At 36.5% G+C, this 23,748-nt stretch overlaps 1 protein-coding gene across 2 annotated transcripts in view; it reads right to left on the bottom strand.

Annotated features, from left to right (window-relative positions):
- The window catches only part of LOC137133344 (glypican-6-like), a 73,367-nt gene that overhangs the window by 30,146 nt on the left and 19,473 nt on the right, over positions 1 to 23,748 (bottom strand). For both annotated transcript variants that reach the window (XM_067516867.1, XM_067516868.1), the window contains exons 3-4: positions 16,665 to 17,056; positions 8,284 to 8,449 (exon numbers count right to left, since the gene is read on the bottom strand). In XM_067516867.1, coding sequence (XP_067372968.1) covers positions 8,284 to 8,449; positions 16,665 to 17,056 — 558 coding nt within the window. The remainder of the gene's footprint in view (positions 1 to 8,283; positions 8,450 to 16,664; positions 17,057 to 23,748) is intronic.

Here is a 23,748-nt window from a genome sequence, read left to right as displayed (position 1 = left end):
CATGCAATACTTAGGTATAATTTTCAGAGCAGGACTTTTACTTGTAGGAGAGTGTTTTTTTACTTAGGTGAGCTTAGTAAAGTTTTTTAAACAAGAGATCAATACTTCATCTGCCACAGGTTATTTCACAGGCAACTGTTGTGACGACTTAATGTGTGGTCATCATCATTCACAGAGACTCAAGTCTGCAGATGCTTTTCCATATGCCATTACATACTGTAAGTACCGAATAGAGATAAGGTTCAGCTCTGTTCGGTGCACTTGCTCTCTTTTTTGCACTCGCTCTTCCTTTCTCACATTAGATGCAGGGTCCATTAAATCTATTTTAAACACCAATAGTGCTCAATTATATTCCTGTGCTTAATAGAAACAGCTCTTAACTAAAGCAGAGTATTGTCTAAACCACATCCAACTCTATTTGATAGAAGGGTCAGTGGTTGGATGATATCCACTGACCCATTCAATTGTGGTTTACCCCATCAGTCTCTAGGTGAAAGAGAAGTATTAACCTATTTAAATGATGGTAAAGTGTAAAAACATGAGATGCATGAGCGTTTGAATTAATTCAGCTAATTTGTCACAGTTCAAAATCTTTCAGCAATCTTGTGAGTGGAAGATATTTTGGTCTATTTGTGTTTTCTGATTTTCAAGCTGCCCATTCAATCTGAGGAAGGGTTTTTTTTTTTCAGTCAATATTTTATTCATGAAGAATTTTTCACAAAGGAAAGGATAGGTTGCTGGCTTGAATTTTCATAAACAGTGAGGTTGTGGCTGGCTCCAGTTACCAAGTGAAACAAATCACCTAATTAAAAAGAAATGAGGAGATGGAATCGATGCAGATCACTTCCAATGTGGTGACATGCCTCTCCAAAGAGAACAGCAACAGCCTGTAAACACCAATGCAACACGATGGAAAATGAATATGTAGTAAGGAGTTCATTTAAGAATGACTTGCTAAAGCAGGTCTCTGAATATGGTGGGGGCGCAGGTAGAAAAGGTCCATCACAGGTGTCAACTATTTGTCAGCATAGGAAAAAATGATAATGACACCTGGGGTGTAAACTGCAGGGGACAATATTCATCACCCCAGCATGTGACTGATGATCGAATGACCGCAGAGGAAGAAGACATCAATTCGTGTAGACAGTGTGATAAATAACATCAAAAACGGTTAAAAACAGCCTGCATCAAAACATTCTTCAACAAAAAGAATACCCAACCAGTGGAATTTTTTTAACACAAAGACACATAAACACTGTCAAACTGATCATCTTAAAACAGATATCCAGTGATTTATGCGGAAAGTGCGATGCTCAATATATCCCAGAGGATTTGATGTGTGGGTCCTGATTATGTTGAGTGTAGAAATCTCAGGTGTGGTGAACAGACTGACAGCTGTTCATCAGTGGCTGCAGGCTTCAGAAAATTCTGCCACTTTAAATCTAATCCCACTATTAATCTCATCAAATTAGACATGGTTTATTTCTTCTAAATGCATATTTACAACTAAGCATTTGCAATAAATTATTTTATAAATCGTTTTCTGGTATTTGCCATGAATTTACTGCAACCATGAATACACACTGCTTTAAAATATTATAATTAGGATCTGTTTCCATAATTAATGCCATGAGAAAGTCCTGTCTTTAGGAGCAGAATGGGGAGAGGTCAGCAAGTTTTATTGTCCAGTGGGAATAAGAAATTGGATTAGAGACTGGCTACTCAGCAGAGCCCATTTAATCTACTGTATGATTTATTGCATTTCGATTCATTCTTTGTGACATTATAACTCTATACTCTATTATTTTATGCACATACATAGCTGCAATTTGAAGACATATTTAATACAAGTATTAAGCAAGTGTTTTGTGTAAATGTATAAATATAATGAACTAAAGGCACATTAGTTACAGGAAGAGAACTTCTGAAAATGCAAAATTACAATGTATGATAAGTGCATTTGATTTTTATTTTATGTACGTGTTTAATTAATACCTTGCTTTGGGGCAAAACAAAACAAAAACAACCACATGCTCAAGGACTTTTTATCTAAGCTTATTAGTAACACAAACTTACAAGATCTTCTCATCGTGATGCTTATGAATACTGTAATACAGAATACAAATGGTTTCAATGTTTTTGAATACATTTTAAAAGAGATATGCTCCATAACCATATGTGGAGAGGTGCTGTTGACAGCACTGGCAGCGGTGGAGACATATTCCCTTCTAAAGCGTTCTTCTAACTTTCTAATCAGAGAAGGCCAAACCTGCGTTCCATACGGTACTTATTTATAGTTTCATGCTAGAGACTTTTTTGGTTCACAAAAGTTGAAAATTGTAGCTTTAATTTAAACATCACAAGAACAAAAAAAATGTGAAACCTGATCCAGTTTCTTCCGCGGACAAAGGGCAATACAGAAAGGACAAAACCAGCTTACAGATTTAGAAACAATTCTGAGGAATCTATAGCACTGCAGCTGCTCTTCATACACAGATCTGTCTGTCTAACACTCACATTATAGATAAATGAAGGTGAGGCCTTACTTAATGTGAGCTGCATGACACTTTTTCCCCTTTTCTTCAACTTCTGTCACAAGTTGAAATTTATTTAATCACACAGTATTATTTCAGGCAAGTCAAGTTGTGCAGTGAGAAGTTGTTGCAGTGGAAAAAAAAATCATTGCCATCTGGGGCACAGCCACCAGGTTTAAGGGATTTCTCACTCTTTGGTAGGATTAGTTTTCACCTCCCCAATATCTTGTCTTCTCTGGTCAGTGGAGCAGGTATGATGTTGGCTTGAATGGATGCCACAGGAATCAAGATGAATATCTTAGCTTCAAATCCATACTGGCTCTACAGGGCTTTTTTCACCAATCTCTTATAAACCTTAGCTTCATATTCTTGTTCAGAGAGCTGATATAACTCATTTCAGTTGTCTGCTATATGTAAACACAGGCGCGATAACTAACTGATGTGTCTGTTAACAACACATCTGTACAATATTTATATTAACATACATCTTATTTGAATGGCGTTACATGGACACATAATGTGTCTGTGCAGAATATGAAAGAGCTTTCCTAACAATTTACACTGAGAGCCAAGTCAATATTGTTTTTTGTGGGTAGACCTTAAGCTAACTGAAAAATCTTTTTTCCTATAATGAGCATGAAATGTCAGAGACAAAAGATATAGAACTGGCACTGAATCTATGCAGAAGAACAAATATCCAATTGACAAGACTTCTGATGAAGACAGATTGGATGTTGCTCCAGGATTGATGGCAGAAAAGCAAAGTTGTCAGAGTTTATTCTTTGTTAAGAAAATACATGTAGATTTTTGTAGTCACACACTAAGTAACCAACCAGACTGGCTTGGCCTGGACATGCTGTGTGATGGTGCCCTATTTACTTTGTTTATTGTCGAATAAACCTCTCAGGTTTTGCTTAGCAACCAATTTTGTACATTACTGAGTTTCAGAAACAACAGAGGCAGCATTGATAGTAGACCTGTGGTGTTTTGTTTTAGGAAAATATGTCTACTGATTTTTATTAGAACTTTTTGGGGTCAAATATATATATATATATATATATATATATATATATATATATATACACACACACACACACACACACACACACACACACACACACACACACTATATTTTTATACACACACACACGCAACTAATGGTATTGATTATCAGATAAGTCACACAAAATAAAAAACACCCAATATATAATGCCTAGGTCCTAAAATTATTTCTGATTAACAATCCAAAATAGCAGATTTTTTGTTTTTAATTTGAGGGAACAAAAGCAGAAAATCGTCACTTTAAAGTGGTTGCAACAAGAGCATGAAATGATCAATTATCAAAAATCTTTTTTCTGCTAATAAACTAACTGATCAATTGAAAAATCAACATACAAGACTGAGTTAATGATTGTGTAAATATTCAGGATTGATTATTTTATCAATATAAAAATCAGCCATATGTGCGCATTATGGATTAGTAGAAAATCAATTAGAATACTTAATACTAGTAAAAAGTCTTTATTGCTTATTACTTTTGATGATTCACTGCCAAAGTTACAAATTCAATTCAATAAAAGCAAAATACTGTAGGAGGTACAATCTTCTCAGTGTGATGATGAATGGAAATGTTTCTAATTCTTAATTCTAGACTGGTGACCTGTTGAAGGAATTTACCTTTATTTTTCCAAATGCTAATAATTCCAGGAGCGATCATGAGCGGCTTTTAAAACTTATCATGCCTTGGAGAAAGTGCCCCTAAAATGGAAGCTGATCTCCTCTTTTTGTACAGGCAAAATCATTCAGGCAAAAGAAACAGATTTCCACATTTTTTACTGAAATAATTTATCCACAACAAAAAAATTTAGCCTTTGTCCTGCCTGTGATGCAGGGTATAGTCAGTGAAATTAACATGGCTGACACATTGCAAGGAGGTAAAGTACTGTATAGGACAATAAGTATTATACAGTACTTTATAATCTTTGCAATCTGTTTTGTTGTCTATTGTTTTACACCAATGCAAAACTACCCCTGACCAAAATAACTACAAAGTCTTATACAGCCAGACTGATATGATAGACATTAAAGAATGAAGAAACATCATTAGCCACAAAAAATGATCTAAAAGTAAGAAATACAAAAACATTTCTTTTATATTTCAAATAGAAAAAAAAACAACTTTTTTTCCATTATGCATTTGGGGATGCTGATGAAACTCAATCCTTGCTGTTGTCTTCAAATGTTAGATGGCGTCATGAGTCAATCATATTTTTAAAGATTTATTAGGAGATATCTTTAAAAATAACATGGAATAAAACAACTGCCTGCAATATATAAAAGTTTTAGCAGTGCTGGAGATCCCACTGAGAATCAACACTCAGCTCAACTCTTTGCATCTTTTTTGAGCTGCTCATTGTTTGGGTTGGCTGGTCCATATAGTCCCAGTGGCTCTCACAAATACTGGCACAAAACTTTGTGCAGGCACTCCAAGGTCACTAAGCTTACTAGTTTACACAGGCGAGTTTTACACTATATGCCGAGTGTAAAACTGCTGAATGCCAAAGCACGAGTTGGTGAACAGGGCAGAATATCAACCTAAGGTTTTCTCTCGAGATGGAGCACCAAACACGAGTGGGAATGAGTGTGAATACTGGAAGTAGATTCATCAGATGGATGGACAACTGTAATGCGTTGCTTATATTGAGTACACATGCAACAAATTCTTTTTCATATGTAAACACTGTAAGATGAAGTCGAAAACAGAAAATGCAGTGGAAAACAGAAAGTGAGCAAATGTACTATTAATAGTGAGAAAAAACTCACACATACTAATATCTTCTCTTTATCTAACAGACAAAAGTTCTAAACAATTTTAAAATCAAATCGTTGCTATCTGCATTTGTTTTATAATATTTTCCTAAGTACTTATTGTGTGCCCCTATAGTTTACCCTGTATTGCCTAGCAGCAGCCCGGAGCATATTTGATGAACTAATTAGGTCATGTCTTAGATGTGTCAGGCTGAGTTTAGAATTTATTAAAGATAATTGTCAGTAATGGGCCTGTTCTGATGCCAAACGTTTCAAGGTGAGCTTGAAAAAAAATGAAAAAGATAATTTTTCAAAATGTGTTAAAAAAATTTAAGCAGGCCTAGATAGGCAGAAGGGTTTATTAATTAATTTTATTTTAAGAGGAATATGATTAAATCTTCCAGGGATTTGATTTGATTGCTCAAAAGTGTGTTGACTTGCAAACAGTCTCTAGAGATCCCTCACCAGTGTTAAATCAGGAGGAGGGAAACAAAGGGGGATTTATAAATTAGGTCCCAACCAAGACCAAACCCAAAAGGTAATTTTATTTTTTCCTAAATAACGTCTAAACACACACACACACAAACGATGACAAGCATGTAGTTTGTTTGTGTTTTCAGGGAGCAGTAACCTGCTTGTCCCACATCCCATTTAATTGGATGAATGTTGAGTATACATGTCAGACTGCAGGATGAGGATTAAGGCTGCATGGTTGAAAAACAAATGGTGTCATCAGCCTACACACCAGGCTATCAAGGAAAATGCACAGACTTCTCATCTCAAAAAGTCTCAATACAATAAAACTATTTTATTTTTTCCAAATCTGCTTCTAATATCAAAAGCTGCAGACTGAAGTATCATTAATAGAGTTAACATTGGAATGAATTCTTTCTACTAAATTGCAAACACTGTGCCCAAAAGAAAAGCATGTGACCACACCAACAAATCTCCCAAACCTAAAACCCAAAAAGTTCATTTGTTCCTACCCTCAAATAAAACCCACAGACATTGTAGCTGAAATAGTGTCCACATAGGAAAGCAGGACTTTGGTAAAATTAGACATGCATTCTCTTACAATGGCTGCAAAATGTCGGCTATTTTCACGGTATTTTTTGCAGTAAAAATTCAAAAATGCTGGATAAGAACTGTGCAAACAAAGCGGTTTGTTTGAGGTTAGGCACAAGGACATCAGAGTTCGGTGTAAGCCCTAATAATACACTTAGAATCATTAAAAACGTAGTTTGCCTTAAAAAAAACAATGTTTACTGAAACATCAAGTGTCACAAGACATGTTTAATGTGACTGGCTGCAACAGCCGAATCTTTGCACTGGGTTCAGACTCTGGTCTCCTGTGGAAAAATCCTAGGTACTGCGACCCATCCAACCACACCAACTGCCTCCTCACAAATGTTTAAGGGTCTACTGTATATACTATGTGACGGTCGTGAGATCACTATAGCTGCTAGATGTCCCCAGTGGCAGCAACAGGACCGAGTGGATGTTTTTTGGATTCTGGTGCAAACAACCTACATAGTCATATGTTACCTGTGGACACTCTTTCCCACACGCGGGAAATTCATGTGACCATACACACCACGCTTCCTGAACAGAAACTGAATGGCCATGTCTTTATTAGTGGTGAAGATGATAAGCAAACTGCACTAAATAAAAATTACTGGATGACATTGTGATTATGATTACATTAACTATGTGGCACTAAAAAGGCTTAAACATGTTTTAACATGTGGGGATGGATTTGAAATATAATTTTATGAAACAGCTTTTTTATACAGTTTTTATCATGTACAGTTTTGGCAGATACGTAGAGTTAATAAAAATAATGCATCAACAGGGTATCAGAATGTTAGAAATTCTGGTCAAAAATCTCAACCCGAGTAAAAACTACCATGTCATATTTACTATTAACTATACATTTCCTATTTTAAATGGCAGGATTTCTATGTTTTATTTGCAAAGAACAACCAAAAAATCCTTGTATTGTTTCTAACAGCAGCCTAGTCACATTCTCCCTCTCCCTGTTTCAGATCCTACAAGATGACAGCAGCAGAAATTATCTGTATAAGGCAATCTATGAAATTTAAAATAAATATATAAATATAACATTTATGTTTGTACTCTTTGTCTCTAAGGTGAGCAAGTTGCTATTGAACTTCTCCTCACAAACTTGACATTCCCTGCTGTGCACTTCTGCCCTATTACAAGTCCCCATTTAGCCCAGCAGGAGAGCAGAATCTCATGAATAAAATCTTTTCATGCAGGAAAATGTTGATAGAAGAACGACAAATAGAGAACCTTCTTATCCAAAGGCCCAACGCGTGTCAACGGAACTGATAACAGCACAGCACCAGCTGTAACATTTCCTAAAATAGAAAGTCAAACTCAAATACAACAAACTGGCTTATGAATCTTGCATCTTATAATTTTTTCATTTATTATTGGTAAATTCTTGTTTTGGCATAACAGCCATCTTTTTTCACTTTATTTAGAGTGTCAATTTTCTGACAAAGCCATTCAGAAATGCATTATAGATAGACTTAAAGAAACGGTCATTTAAGTTACAGTTTTTTTATATAGAGAATCGTGGTCTTTCTTTGCATAGATAAAAACACACTTCAAAACAACCCAATTATTTATTTTAACACTTTACTTTTTCACAAGCCTAACAGAAATAAATGTGTGAACTACATTAGGCAATATTTGTCATATTTTATTTAAAAAAGCCCTCTTATTCTCTGTTATGCATAGGGCTTGCAGTTATTGCCAATCTCACCTAATACACACCCCAGTCTCCACCTGTTTGCCTTAAACTGCATTCAGCTCATTGCTTAACTTTGCTGGTCCAAAACATGAATTTCAAAAGCAGATTTGAGAGTTTAACAACAAACAGCAGGTGAAAAATGGCTGGACAGAACACACTTACCAAGGTACTGGTTCCACTCTGGATCCAGATCTGCTTGATTGGCCAGGCAGCCCTTCATGACATTCAGGCAGTAGTTCTTACATGGTTTAACTGCTGGCATGCCCTGACAAAAAGGGCAGTACAGGAGCTTTGTCAGCGCACGGATGCAGACCGGAGCACTGCTTACCTGAAAGGACACAGAGTGTGAGAGAGTGATTAGCATGTGGTCACTTCCTTTGAAATCCATCATCATTTGAAATGCATCCTGTCATTTATTCATTATGTTAATTAGAAGATTAAGATATTTGCTGTTTTACATTTTCAACTTTGACTGATTGCACCACAGTTGAGGCTATCAGCAGTTTTTGTAGAGTTGTCCAAGGAAATCAATTTGCTTAATACAGTTTAACCCCCCAAATATATTAATCTTAATGTTAAAATAAAATAATGTTTTTTTCCATAAATGCCGAACAGCCATGGTGAGAGAGACTTTTAACATGTGCAATAACTGTCAGTGTGTGATCATTGTCAAACAAATATTTATTCTCCACACTTCAACCAGAATTAGCTGTCAAGCAATTTGTTTATCAGCTATTAATCTTTCTCTATTTTCAATTTCCCTGATTTCATAACCCCCCCAAAAAGTTTGAAGAGGATGGTAATCAATCACCAATCAAAAACACATCAAACTGCTACATTACAGTAGACAGCAAAAGCATAAATTAAACATTCATATCCTTGACAACATATTCCCCGAGTTATTTCACCACAATTAAATTCGACACCTCACCTCAATTTTAGCTACTATTTCTCCTTTCTATTTTCTAACCATTTTTTCTTTTCAAGAAACAAAGCACAGTGTAACAATTGCAGTAAATAGGATATAAAACAATGCTCGGAAAGAAAGTGGCAGCATTAATGTATAGATAATGACAACAACAACAACAATAATAATAAATAATAATAATGGCCAAAGTAGATTACTTTGCTCTTTATATCGCCTTATACCTCAAATTGAGCTTTTATGGTGATTTCTAATATACACAAATTATTTATATGCTTAAATTGTTATTTATATTCAGAATTTTATTTGATGTGTATAAATTTGTGAAACCGATTTAAGAATCTAAAAATACTTAACACAATTCTTTATTGTCATGTATCAGCCCCCCTTGTACAGCTGTATCTAAGTTTACAAATCATAAAGCCACTCCTGCTTTTACCTCCATCAAACTTGCTCCTCTTGTAGCTTCTAAACCCTACACAGCACAGAAGCTGCCTTTATCAAAGTCACAATTTACTGTGTCTCCTTTTCTCCTGCGACCGCAGACATTAAAACATCCTTATCCTTTTTGATCTCAGTACCGCATTTGAAACCATCAATCAATTAATTCTTTAGTCCGATCTCCAATGAACACTAAACATCATGGACACCACTCTCTCCTGGCTAAAATCCTATCTCTCTGACAGGCAAGACCACAAAAGCACCAACAACTATACTTCCATGACTTCTATGCTATGTCAAATAGTCCCCCAAGGTATGGTTCTTGGCTCCCTCCTTTTCATTCTCTACTTGCTTCTACTTGGAAACATCATCAGAAAACATTAGCTTTCAGTGCTATGTCAACAACATCCAGCTTTGCATTTCAAGCAAATCAATTACGCCCTCATCTCCATCCACTCTCAGGGTTTGTCTGGAAGAGAAAAAAAAAAAGAATATGGAAAGATGAACATAAAAGAATTCCCAGCATAATAAACAACTGTGGCACTTCAACCAATTTTTTCAAGTCTATGGTAGATCATTCAACAGTAGTGTCATATACTACACAAATTACAGAAATTTTCCATTTTAGACCGTCTGTTGTATCATTGCAATGTCACACTCAAAGTCTTTTGATAGAGCTGGAATACCCATAAGACAAACACCATATTACAGTTGAAACTGGCTGAATCTGTGGTTCTGCTGCTTCTGTTGTACTACATTCAGGACACGAGTAAACGGCAGTAACTTTGTATCACTATTTAGATGCAACTACAGGTTAACATCTTCAATCACCTTCTTATGACTGAAGCTTTTAAGTAGAAGATGATATCACTGGGTGGTGTTCAACTTTACTTTGAACTTTCAAACCTGAAACACAACATCCTGCAGCACAATCACTGCTCATCTTCTCATTGTGTCCAGTTCAACTCCTTTCTCCTATTCCAGAGCCAACAAACTTGCTGCCTGCCCAAACTTAAGAGTGACTGTCTTCCTCTAGCTTATTCCCAGAGCTATAAATGTTGTGATCATGGCTGTAAGCACTTTTACACAGGCTGTAGCTGGAAGCCCCCGCAGCCAACCTCACTTGTGTGCAATGTATAACCAAGTACATTGTACAGTGACATTTTAGATAGAAAACGCAAACTTGGCTGTGTGACCTACTAAAACTGATTTATCAAATGATTTCTAAAGAGCACGCTGCTCTCAACATTCTTATTCTTTGCTCTCAAATGCCTCTGTTGATGTTTTAAATTAATGCTTATTGGTCACAGGTAGTGAACATTCTTTGCTTCTCTGGTAGCCATCTTATTAGGGTGAATAGCCACCTTTCCACACTGTGTGACAGGACCTAAAGTCTGATGTTAGCACTTACTTTTGACCAATTTTCTTGAAATAAATACATAAACTATTTATACTAAAGATGCTCTAAGTTGGCAGTGAGGATTTTCAGTCATCCAGGTGAGATTATTTGAAAGTTGAATCATGGCAAATGGACTTCTTGTTAGTTGACAATGTTTCAATGCTTATTCCAGAAGCTTCTTCAGACTTAGGAAAGCTGGTTCAGGAAAACCCCAAAGTTATCCTCTAGAGAGGTTTTGTTGAAACAAGTTCATGAACTACAACGACTGACTCCACCAGGTGTCATCCACATACCCGAACCAATGGGATAACAGACCCATTTTAGGAGTTGCAGGGCCTGATGACCCCTTTACTCAGTTAATAGAGACATTAGTGCTAATTATCCATATGGAACAGGCTGTTGGTCATTAAAGTAGTCTTGCTTTGCACAGTATGTCCAAATGTTTTCGCCAGAAACATGACTCTACTATAAGAAATGAAGGTCACGCTATACACCTCTCGTTACATGTAAAAAATATACTCAAATTTGAAATTTCAGCAGTCCATAAAGCAAAATGAATAGGATTCTATCCAAATTACAGTCTCTTGAAAACAGCCGACAAGGGGTTAGAGGAGAGAAATGTGTGGTCTCCATTGGTTTTTCCACTCAGCTTTGTAGAAACAAATGTTAATCTATGTCAGCTTGGTGAGTTATTGTAAGACTGGTTATGCATTTGTGATTTGATCACTTTTCCTTATTCTGCCTTTTACTTCCATGTACTTTGGTTCATTCATCTGCTTTGTTGTACGATGTGAAATCCTCCTGAAACTCTGTCGACACAACTTACCTTGTACTTTGTTTGTAATTCATTCTCTCATCACGAATGAAAAGTTGGTAGATCAAATCCCTCCGCTGGAGCTCAGGAGCACAGAAAAAGAGTGAAAATTGTCTTCAGAACACTGCAACTTTGATAGATTTAGAATCGATGTAGCTCAGTGTGACTGCTGAAGTTTCATGAGTCTCAGGTGAACTCTGGAGGGCATTTTTAGATGAATCGAGGGCTGTAAACTGTAGTGCTCGCTTCAAACAGTATAGTCAACATATAGTGGAAGCATTTGCAGACACAGTAGAAAGCAGAAAAACTTTTAGCGACTAACAGCCTGTTCCATATGCATAAATAGCACTCAGGTTTGAAGTTGGAAGTTGAGAAAAGAGTTGGGAGCTGAGAAAAACACAAAAACTAAGGAGAAGAGTCCCATTGTCCCAAGGATGATGAAAATAAGGAGGGTCATAACAATAATTTGTTTGGGATTTATTGTCCAAACCCTTTTCCAACAATCTTAACTAGTGGACCCATATTGTTTCTGTGTCACTATGCAGCAGCTCTCTGTTTGTTTACGTGTCTAGTAGGTGAAGCTGTGGCAAAGTAATACAGTTAGACGAGTCCGGAAGCTAGAGGGCTGGAAAATGAATGAATGTGTGTTTTTGCAGTTTGTGGCATTTCCTGTTCCAGATCTACTTCAGTAATTGAGGGGAAAAACAGTCCAGATGAAGCTCTCGTTCTCCCCCAAGGCAATTAGCTGATAGAGGATCTATTGCACTTTATGGAGGAACAAATACCACTGTGTGGACAAGACACACAGCAATCATTTTACCTAGTTTGATTATTATCAGGCAGAATCAATAGTGTTGCTGTATTGGCCTTCTGCTGGGTTTTTAAACATAGGTCTATGTAGAGTTCCCATGGATCACAAGCCAGAGCCCGTCAAACATCTTAGACAGTGAGCTTGACCACACTTTGCTTAAACTGATTATTCAGACTGAAGTTGTCCAAAGCTGAAACGCTTGCTATTCAATTTTATTACCTACTAAATTAACTTTGTTGGTCTGGTATCAGCAAGATTTTGTGACATGAACGTTATTGTTTGTCTGCATGACCAACAGCTAAGAAAGTGGCTGACATCTGCAATATTATAATTTTTTATAAAATCAAAGTTACATTTTTTTGGATGGTGCAGCAATTTAACACACATTGTATGGTCTTTTGTACAACCTCAATTAAAGAAAAATTGTGAAGATCAATTTTCACTTTCCTTTGCACTGGACCTACATTACTTAAATGATCATATCATTTGTCAAAAAATAACCTAAACATCACACCAATGACTGAAAATATTTGAGTTGACCAAATAAGCACTTTAACTTGACTGTAATTAGCATGTAACTGTAATTCCAAAATTTAAGCTTTTAAAACTTCTGACTTAAGTTTTTCAGATATAAAAAAAATGAAGGCAATTAGTTGCCTTGTATTTATTTATTTATTTGTCATTTATTTTTGTTCTGTTTACTTGTTGGTGTTTACAGTGCTTGACTCAACTTCCAGCTGCCCTTAGCTGTTTCTCTAGAAGGTTTGCACGAATAATGTTTTACAACATTAAGCTTTTGTTAGGGGAAGAATGCACTTAAAGTTATTGACAAAGCATTTTTTGAATGAATGGAATTTAAAGAACCTCAAGATGAGAAATTCCACATTTTATTGCATTAGTCCTTGCTTTATATGAATATGTGTGCATGCACAAGAAGGTTTGCACATTATTCACGTTATTACAGCAGAGTGAGGAATATACAGTAAATTTTACGTTTATGTGGAAACCCATAACACAGACAACCCGGTCTCCTACAGAATACATTTTTACGTAACTAAATGGAAACATAATTATGTTTTATAACATAATGGCTGACTAGAATAGGTACTGATGCAACATATTATTTTGAATAACTAAAGTGCAAAATATGTTAACAGTTCTAAGGACTGTGCCAGACAGATAATGTCTGTTACACCTTAGATGCCAGTTCAGTTCAATTAAGAAAAAGCCCTTTGGATTTTTGTAGGTTTAACAACAACAATGCGTTATGTGAAGTAACTGTTAAATCCTTTTTTATTATGCGAGAACAAAATGTTTCTCTAACCCCAACCAAAGGCAGAGAGGTCATTCAAGAAATAATATATATATAAAAATGTAATTTGTATGTTTTCATCAACATAAAACAAAAGTTTTGCAACCATCAAATCTTTTGATGGTTGGCTTCGTTTTGTTCATATGATTTAGCTACTGTACAACCAAATAGTGATGTGGTGAAGCAAAATGTTCAAGTATGAAAAGTTAAAGTAAATTGTTAAAGTGAGAAAATGTTTAAACTTTGTTAAAAGGTTTTCTGAGTGGCATCTGGCTGTAAAAACTTTATTTAAAAAAAAAACTTTTTTGAGATAATTTGCAGTTAAACAGGAACAGCGCACCGCAGCAACAGATGGTCAAAACAAACAAAAAAGAATGAGATGAAAATTACAATTCAAATTTTAAAAAGCAAAGCAGAGTTTTATGTTGTAGAACACACAACTTTTTCACCTGAGGGTCCTGGACATTAAACGTTCAGCTACTCTTTATGAAAGGGTCGAGATTTTGGACTTGAAAGATAAAGAACCGCGTCAGCAGATATTAGGCAGATAATAAGCTAATTTCTAATAAGTTAAATTAGCAGACAAACAATATTTTGAAAACAATAATTGATATCCTGAAATAAATATTTAAACAGGTAAGTACTGCAAATGCAGTGCATCAAAGACAGGTTAATTGTGGTCCGTTTTCTTGAAATGTGATGTTTGGCAGCAGCATTTTATCTAAGGTGTTGCCAGAAAAAGTCGTTCCTACTAAGATCAGAGTAACAGTACACAGCCAGCTGCAGCAGTTAAGCCAGGATGAGATAAAAACATGGATGACCTTCTCTGGGGCTGAAAATTGTAGAAGTTACCTGATCTTGGTGATGTGTGTTAATGTTTGATTTGCCTCAAATTCTCATTCTTTCTCATCCCAGTGTTGAGAATGACAGAAAGAGGATGTGACGTATTTTTGTAGCCGAACAGATTTAGGTTCCAAGGAAAGCTCACATTTACCTGCCTTGACCAACAACCCTCACACCAACTCACAGAATATAGCATGGTTTGCCACATACTAACACAGAATATTGTAAAATTGCTCTTGTCAAAGTCCATCACAGCTGACAGAGGTGCTGGACAGCAGTAGTAATAAAAATAATGCCTATTATTATTATCAGTAGTAATAGAGGTAGTGTACTGTAATAGTAGGGGTAGAATTATTCCATATTCAGTCATTTCAGCAGTTCAACAGTTTGAGATATATATATTTTTTTAAATCTAAAAAATTTCACACACACATTTAAAGTTACCAAAATAATAATAATAACAAAACATACTTTGTCTTAAACATAGTTAGAATATTTGCATGTGTCAGTTTCATTCTCAAATGTCTATAAGAATTAAGAGATAATTAAAATAGTGTGTTATGTGATTAAATAATTAAAATATTCTTTTGTTTCCCATGTAAGAATTTAAATATTTCAGCAATCAGCCAGACAGATGATTGTAAGAGTAATATGCTTTAAACAAACAAAAGCAGATATACTCTCTGGGTAATAATCTGGAATATGTCTGAGCTTTGTTTGTGAGAAGCAGACCCCAGACACGAGATATTGCTTCTTCAAAGCTCTGCTGGGTTTTGTGTGTTTTGTCTCATAAGCTGTGAAAAGAAATAATGTACTCCATCATCTACCTTAATTCAATATATATCCCAGCAGCAATAAGCATGGATGTCACATCTTAGACACTGTGTGCAACAGACACCCCTAGCAGGGTGTCTTATTCCATTATGCTTACACCCAATCCCTCAAGATTTGTTCATACCCTGGGGATCAAAAGGCTGCAGTCCCAGACACATGACCTGGATCTCAGGTCCTTCTGAAATGTCAAGAGGTGAAGCTGGGACATGCTGGCTTGTAAGAAATGCAGGGTGTAACTCAGTAAATGCTAACAACACATCCTCTGTAGCTGCTTGTAAATGAGACTCAACACTACTACTGGTGAGGGGGGAACTGACACACAGTGAAGGGAACACTCAAAGTTCAATGGGTGCACTATGGTTGCCCTGATAGAAAATTAATGCTGGATTTCTTAGAGAACAGTGGTGTATTCATGTCTTTAATAATTGTAGGTTTCATGGATTCTGTTTATATGCTGTACATCCAGCATATAAATATTTATAAGAGTGTTGATTTTCTAATCCAACTGATATCAATACAGTAATGAAATAAAACCAGTATGGCTGGGGATTTGCAGCACAGTGCTCATCATTGCTTCTCTCAACTCAAAAGAAGGCATGTACAAAGAGCCCTGCTGATGTTGAGTGTGACTAAGTCCGAGCCTTAGCCCCTTGCATTTTCCTTTAATCTTAGTTTGTACATGATAAGTTACACACTCTACTAGCGCAGTACGATATACTGCAGAAGCTACATTAAGATTGTATCGCATCAAACAGAATACTAAGGATACAGCCTCATTATTGGCTCATGTAAACTGGATGAACACATATTATGCAATGGGGCAACAAACAATGATTGGATATTGTATTCACTCCTCTGTCTGGGTTTTTCCTCTTGAACAATATATTTTTTTTAAATATTACAAGAACGAGTCGCCTTGAGCCCCAAACTTCCTGAAGACATGCACCAAGCGAGCTCACACTAGTTAGAAAATTATCACGGTAAGAAAAACCCAGGAGGAATTGTGTGCTTATTGCACATCGAAAATTAATAAAAAAAAAAAATTAAAATTAATTTCAGCTGCGGTCAAATGCCGATTATTTTCTAACAGATAAATATGGATTTGTGCTTAACAAAACAATTCACTAATACTTACATGGAGCTAAAATGGACAGGAAGATTTACCTTAGACACTCTCTGGGCCACCTCCCGGCCAACAGAGAGTCCTTGGACAAATGTGCGTGCAGCAATGAATGCCCGGGTAACCTGAGCCTTGAGCTTCCTGGGCACGTCTCCAAAGGGCTTGAGCTGGTCGGTGTACTTACTGATACACTCCAGATAGTCCTCTGTGATGACATATTGGGAGTTGAGCAGTGTGAACATACGCTCCAGCAGCCGCGACCAAAAGTCATTAAGCATTTCCTCCAGGTTAACATTCCCTCCAGTGTAGTAGCGCTTCAGCTCGGCAAACAGGTTCTCAAAGACCTCAGAGTTCTGCATGTACGGCTTCCCATAAGTCCTCACAAACATCTCATTCAGGGACCTCTCTGTGTTCTCCAGCAGCTCCAGGAAAAATTCTGGTTTAAGAGAAGAAAAGGTGTCATTTACTGTGCAATTTTTTTCTGTGTGACTATATTGGTATAGATTATTCAGAACATTGCTTATGTGTGCCTTTATACAGTGCCAAGGGAAGCTTTGCTACATTTGTGATTAAAACGGAAACAAACAAACAAAAACATTACATTGAATGTGCCTGATTGCACAAAAGAATACAATTTAAAAGTAAGTCTGCTCGATTGGATTGCCAGCAGCAAATATAGCCTAAAAGACCAAAAACAGCATATCAATTAGGGCATCTTATGTTGAGAGGCTTCACATCTTTGTTTATTTTAATCTCCAGTAAAATGCTTTTTACAACAAACCGGCACCCTTCATCGTATTTGTCTGAAAAGCAATAAGTTATGTGTTTGCAGTGTGCCGTGTTTGTTCTGTCCAGGTCTCACCTGTAAACACCCAAAAGCACAACAACAACAAAGTCCTAAATGATTTCCTGTGCACAGATTTGCACTGACGTTATAAGGCTGTCACATAAAGTGCAATGAATTATCCTTTAATAGGATCAAGATGACTCAAAGCAGTTTATCTGTGTAGGTTTCAAGCATTTTGCACTCTTCTTTACAGGCACCACTTGCTGTTTTCCTTACCACCTCTATGACTCACCAGAAAAAGCAATGAGATGATAATATTTCTGGCCATCTGCTATCCATAATGATAGTCCTAGCTTTCAAGGGCCAATATTAAAATTTAAATAGGGTTCAAAACTTTGCACATTTTACTGAACTGAAATAATTCAACACTAGTCAGGAATAATTAGTCCTGTAAAGGGTAATGGGTTTAAAAGTGCTTTATATTCTGATGTTTGTGTCTTTTATGGGGCATTAGGTCCAATCCAAACCTTTAAAATGACATTCGTTGATGAAGTTACACATTCAACAGAAATATTAGCATGTCTTTGAAGCCCTGTTCCGTTAACCAACAAATATTCACTCTGCTTGTAGTTCTGTTTTGGTACAGGATAACTTTTGAAGGAAAAAAAAAAAAAATCTGGTTCTTTGTGGTTCAGAGGAATTAAGTGCTGTACAGTGTGTAGCAGCTGCTCACTAACTTTTTTGCCTGCCCACTATTTGGTGGTGGTGGGCATGCAGTGCATGGTGGGTTTATCAGAGATTTGTTACTGAAAACAGCTTTGCTACACCCTGAAAAGGGTTGATGAGCAGACATAACTACAGGGTGGGTAATTATTCCCTGTGGATTTGTCACTTTGAGCAACACCTTTCACATTCCACAAAGTTATCTGAGACATTGTTAATATAAAAATATTGTTCAGTGCAGCTTTGAGGTGTTGTGGGCTAATGGAATTAGCAGTGACAGTGTGGACAAAGCCAGCAGCCACACATAAAAAAGGCAGGGATAATTAAAAATAATGAGCTACGTGGGTTGCCTCTGTAAAAGAGTGTCAGCTAAATACCACAAACCACGTTACTACAAGTGTTTTTTCCAGATCCTTGTTATGCATATGTTGTAAACCACATTTTATATATTTTACATTTGACACCCAACTGTCACTCATGTAAATCTCACAATACATTCTGAATAGGCATCTGTAAGGCATTTTATGCGAGGTAGGTCTCATGGCGTTGTGCTGACCACATCGCCACTAAAAGATCCATCTGGCACCTCTGAGCCATGCACATTACAGTCACTTATCAGAACGGCCCTGACAAACCTGTAATGGATTTGAAGTGGTCATTAGTGCTCAGCAATGCAGGTGAAATTACAGATTACAGAGGCAAGGAAACAACATAGCATGACTCACAGTGACATCTACCAAATCTCATCCTGGTTATTTGTTCCAAACTAACAAAAAGTAACATATGATAAATATGAAAACAGAACTTTATTTTTTAAATTTCATTATCTAATAGAGACCAATGCATATTGTATCTGTTATATCTCATATGATGTTAGCTTAAAGGGTAAATGTCCCATTTGCCCCGGCAAAAATGTTGTTTTCAAATTCTGCATAAATGTCTTCCATGGAGATATTGTACCTGACATGTGCTTCGTGCTTATTGAAGACTTGCTTTTTCTATTCTTACCACAATTAATTCATGCTCATTAGCACATCTTGCCACATACCACAGTGTGTTAACTGTAAGGCGTCCTCTGAGGTTTGGATACAATTACCTTTCTTTCACGTATGTTTTTCATCTATCCTCTCAGAATGGGACTTTTTCTTTCAATTGTACATATAGTATGCAGGACATGTGGTGTTGGCTACATTATCTTTTCAATATTCAGAGGGCTACTGTATATGCAGTGAATGAAAGACTACAATTACAATATACAGAGCATGAAGCATTGTGCTTCAGCATTTTGTATTCGGTAATGAAAATACTCAGTGTAGCTGTGAAATATGCATAGTGATAACTTCCAACTGAAAAAAAAAAAAAAAGTTCAGCTTAAAAAACATCCAATGCAGACTAATTATTTGCCCAAATTTTCAGCTGGGATATTATAATTTATTTAAAAAATACGGATCAATAATTTCATTATAGATGACCTCCTAATATATGCAAATAATGACAATGAAATTAATGAAATTTAAAGAGATGGAGCATGTGATAATACTTGAGATTATAACTAACAGGAAAGCTTACATAAATTCTTAACATATTTTAGTAACCAAGAAGTTTATTTAAATAAACAAGTGCAAGAGCTACAAACTGAGGACAAAGATTCTGGAATCGTGGTCGGGGGTGATTCTAATACTCCTAACTTGCACAGAGTTCATTATATTTTGCTGATAAAGCTCAGTTTGGCTGCATTTTCTCACTGTGCGCACAGAGCAGTGCAGAGGTTACACAGAGCCATTCTCTCTGTGATAAAGAGAAAGCCTGGTGTGTTTCACAGCTGCCTGCTCTCACAGAAGCCTTCTGATGGATGCTCTCCTAGATGTCAGAGATGTCAGTAGTCTCTATTTCAGCAATCTTCAAACAGACTGCTCCTATTTTAAATCTTAGAGTTGGATGATGGGAAAAGGCAAGTTGCAAGTGTTTAATTTAGAAGCAGACCGCACTGCTTCTGGAGACATCTTGATTTGGTGTTAAGAACATGACCAGTTGAGGTAGCTGTGGATGGGATGACATTTACTGTGCAGACCCAGTGGGAAGTAGGCTGCAGAATTATTTACGGTAAGTAGGCCGCAGATGTAATTACTGCAAAGTAATTACTAGTAGGTTTTTCACCACAGTTCACAAAATTTGAGCAAATACATCCCATCATACAACACCAGCTTTCTGGACCAATTTGACACATGTGGAAACAGAATCACACGTTTGTGTGTACACAAACAAGGTAATCAAAAGCGTAATGTAGATAAAGTTCCATCAACACAAAGTGTCTATAGCAAAAGGAAATTGCTTAAATTATTATTTTTTTTAAATGAACTTTGGCTAATTATCTTAAAATCTGTGTTGAACAATTTTATGCACAATGCAGAAACACCATGTAGATACAAGCATCTATAGGCATAATCAGGGCATCAGAGGAGAGTGCTTAAGAATCAATACAATAAAACTTGGCAGTTACAGCAACATCTTGTAAACACAAGCTGTTTTCAGCCATGAACTTCTCTGGACATTACCTGGAGGTGCTGTACCGATCTAGTTCAGAAAACAACTGAGTGAAATAAATCCTTCTGGACAACAAGAGATTTGCAAGATATAGAAGTAGGACTGCCGAGCTCCAGGATAAAATTTGTTTGACCTAAGGTTGAAAAACTGGTGCTGAATTTGATAATTTTTTTTATATATATAAAACCCACATGCAAGTGGAAAAATGCAAAACGCTTTTTTCCAATTGGATCAGTTTTTGCTGAAGTATTGAGCAATTGCTGAAAATAGCAAGTACCTAGTTGAAAATGCATTAATTCTCGTGAATATAACATCTGAAATTCTGAGATATTTTACCCAAACTGTTATATATAGATATAGTTTTACTTTTAAGTACTGCCATTCATATTACTGTGCAACAACATTTGTGTGCAGTAACAATTTCACAATTCATTAATGCAGCATTTGATTTCAGGGCCACAAACAAAAAAAGGGCACCAGGAAAAGTTGAATGCACTGGGAGAAAGTTAATGATTTCAATCTTTGTTCAACATATTCCTGCTAAAATCAGATTGTCAGATTGGTATTATTTTCCCTAGCATAAACAACCCGTTATGTCCAGCAGAGACACTCTGTGTCCTCTCCTACAAGGTTGCAGCTAATTCAAAGAGGGAGCCCATCTCTCACCCTGTGATTATTGGAACTATGTAATATAAAAAGGCACGAAGCTTGTTATGCAACCTCTGAACATGCTGGTCTACAGAGGGCTGCTTTGAGTGCTATGCCATGACCGGCTGACCATTTACGTCTCCATTTAATTCCTGGTGCATGCCTTTTGAGAGTCATAAATGTCGAGCACAGCATTCAAAATAAAATCTCGGCTCTTAAGTAATAATAAAGATAGGTCATCCAAGAGAAGTCAAAGACCTCATAATTTGTGATTCTGTTTTCTCATTTGTGGAAGTTACAATATCCAGTTTTCTAACTGATGCATTTCTACTTGAATCCTACACTTAAAATACAGTTTTGCTGAGCAAGCATGCCCTTTTAAGCACTGTCCAGCTTTGCATTCATCTAGTCACACACGTCCACACCTGCTGGCCAGTAAGATACAGTACATCTTCTATGGTTGGCAGGTTCTTTGGAGTTATTTTGGGTTAAGAGCTTTGCTCAGGGGCACCTCAATAATGACTGCTGAGAGAGGAGATAATCCACTTTCATATCCATGTACAACTGTGCCCAATTTTAAACAACCTTCCAACAAAACAACTGACACCAATGGGCGTGGGTAATAAGAATGAAAAAGCTCAACTGTACAGGGAAGGGTCACATTGATATTCTGTTTGGCTAAGCAGCACCATGGTGTTCATGGTCAGAAGAGGGCCAACAACTGATTAGCAAACAAGACCCCTGACTTTTTAATTTGCAACGTAGAGAACAATTTTCTGTTCCAGTCATTATTTAGTCTAATATTTCCAGCCATTTTCCCTGGTCTTGGAATATGTATTATGGTGAAAACAATCAGAATATTTAAACATGTTAGTTGATACATATATTCGCACATTTAATAATAAACTAGAGGAAATGTGGCTGCATGGTTGGAACATGTTTTTTAAGGTGATGCTGTACTCTTTAACTGAGTTGCTGTAGATATTCCTGTCTTTCTTCTCATATGGTCTTGTCTCGTCTTAGTCGAGACAGTGCCCTCTCATTGTGACACACAGGCTGTGGTGTCAGGTGTGTGTGGGCTGGCCAGCTACTGTCAGCTACAGTACCACTCATCACAAACTCTGCATAAAGAGACGAAAACACACATATACCCTCTGAGTAGGTGGGAGTACAGAGCCAGGTGCTAAATAGATGGTAAAGAGAATCTATATAAATTAACAACACTGTATTGTTTGAATCTTGTTTGTTCTGGCTTTGTACCAAAGCCAAAACATTTTTTTGCTAACTACTCAATTACAATGCAGTAATAATAATAATAATAATAATAATAATAATAAGTAAATAATATCACTATAATATTTGCCTTCCTATATCTCCTTCTCAAACCAAATAACCACACAACTTTCAACACTCAGATTCAATTAATGACACATATCTATTAGGTTGAAACTTAAATCTAGCGATCAATATTGTATATTTCCCGAGCGGGAGAGTTAAGACCCTCAGCAGACACATAGTCTTCAGACAACAGAGGGCTGTGGAGCTGAAACCTGCATATGGCATCTGCTTTGATGCTGATGAAATTATGGAAAGTGGCAGCAAACCCCAAGAGGAAGAGGGGTGCCTGGAGTCATGCATCTAAGTGCTGCTGGACAAACCCCATTTCCTCTCTCACCGGAGTTCCCCTTATGACATTCACTATGCTGACAGAAGCTGATGAAAATAAGTTATTTATTTATGCACGCTTCCAGGAATCATACGTGGGCTAAACAAGTTTATATTCCAGGAACCCAAAAAAGCATGCGCGCGCACACACACACACACACACACACACACACACTGACATTGAGCTTCTGGGCAATGTGCAATCATTTGAGAGTCACATTCTGTAACTCAATAGCATCGTTTCATATAATATGTTAATAAGAGTTTGAAAAGATTGAGCATAGAAAGACAAGAGATTGACTGCTGACTATTAAATTGCACTATTCATCACTTAAATATTATTTAGTCATAGACATCAGATATATTTAGATAGTCTAATATAAATATCTACTGTATGATTCAACCTCCTACTTTCGGTCAAAGATTTGAATTACATTGACTAAAAAAAAATCTTTATGTACTGAAACTATAGGACATACACCTGTAGATGGTAAATGTTAATAAAACACTCAAAGGACATGATATTATAGATGTTAACGGTTCCAAATGATGCAGATCCACAACTCCTCAAGTTACCAATCTAGCCTGACCCTTTTTTTTAAGTCAGACATTTGTTGATTGTTGTAGATTTGGTTTTCCAAAGTGACTGAATCCATTGTTGGTGCACCTACAGTATAAGAGCTCTGGACACAACGACGACACTCAAGATTTGTTAATAACACAATTTATTTGGATTTTTGTGGTTTATGCACATGTGTCTT

Source organism: Channa argus, chromosome 9 (assembly GCF_033026475.1).
Source record: "Channa argus isolate prfri chromosome 9, Channa argus male v1.0, whole genome shotgun sequence".
Taxonomy (NCBI): domain Eukaryota; kingdom Metazoa; phylum Chordata; class Actinopteri; order Anabantiformes; family Channidae; genus Channa; species Channa argus.
The sequence above is the reverse complement of the archived record's forward strand: the minus strand, read 5'-3'. Positions and strand labels throughout refer to the sequence as shown.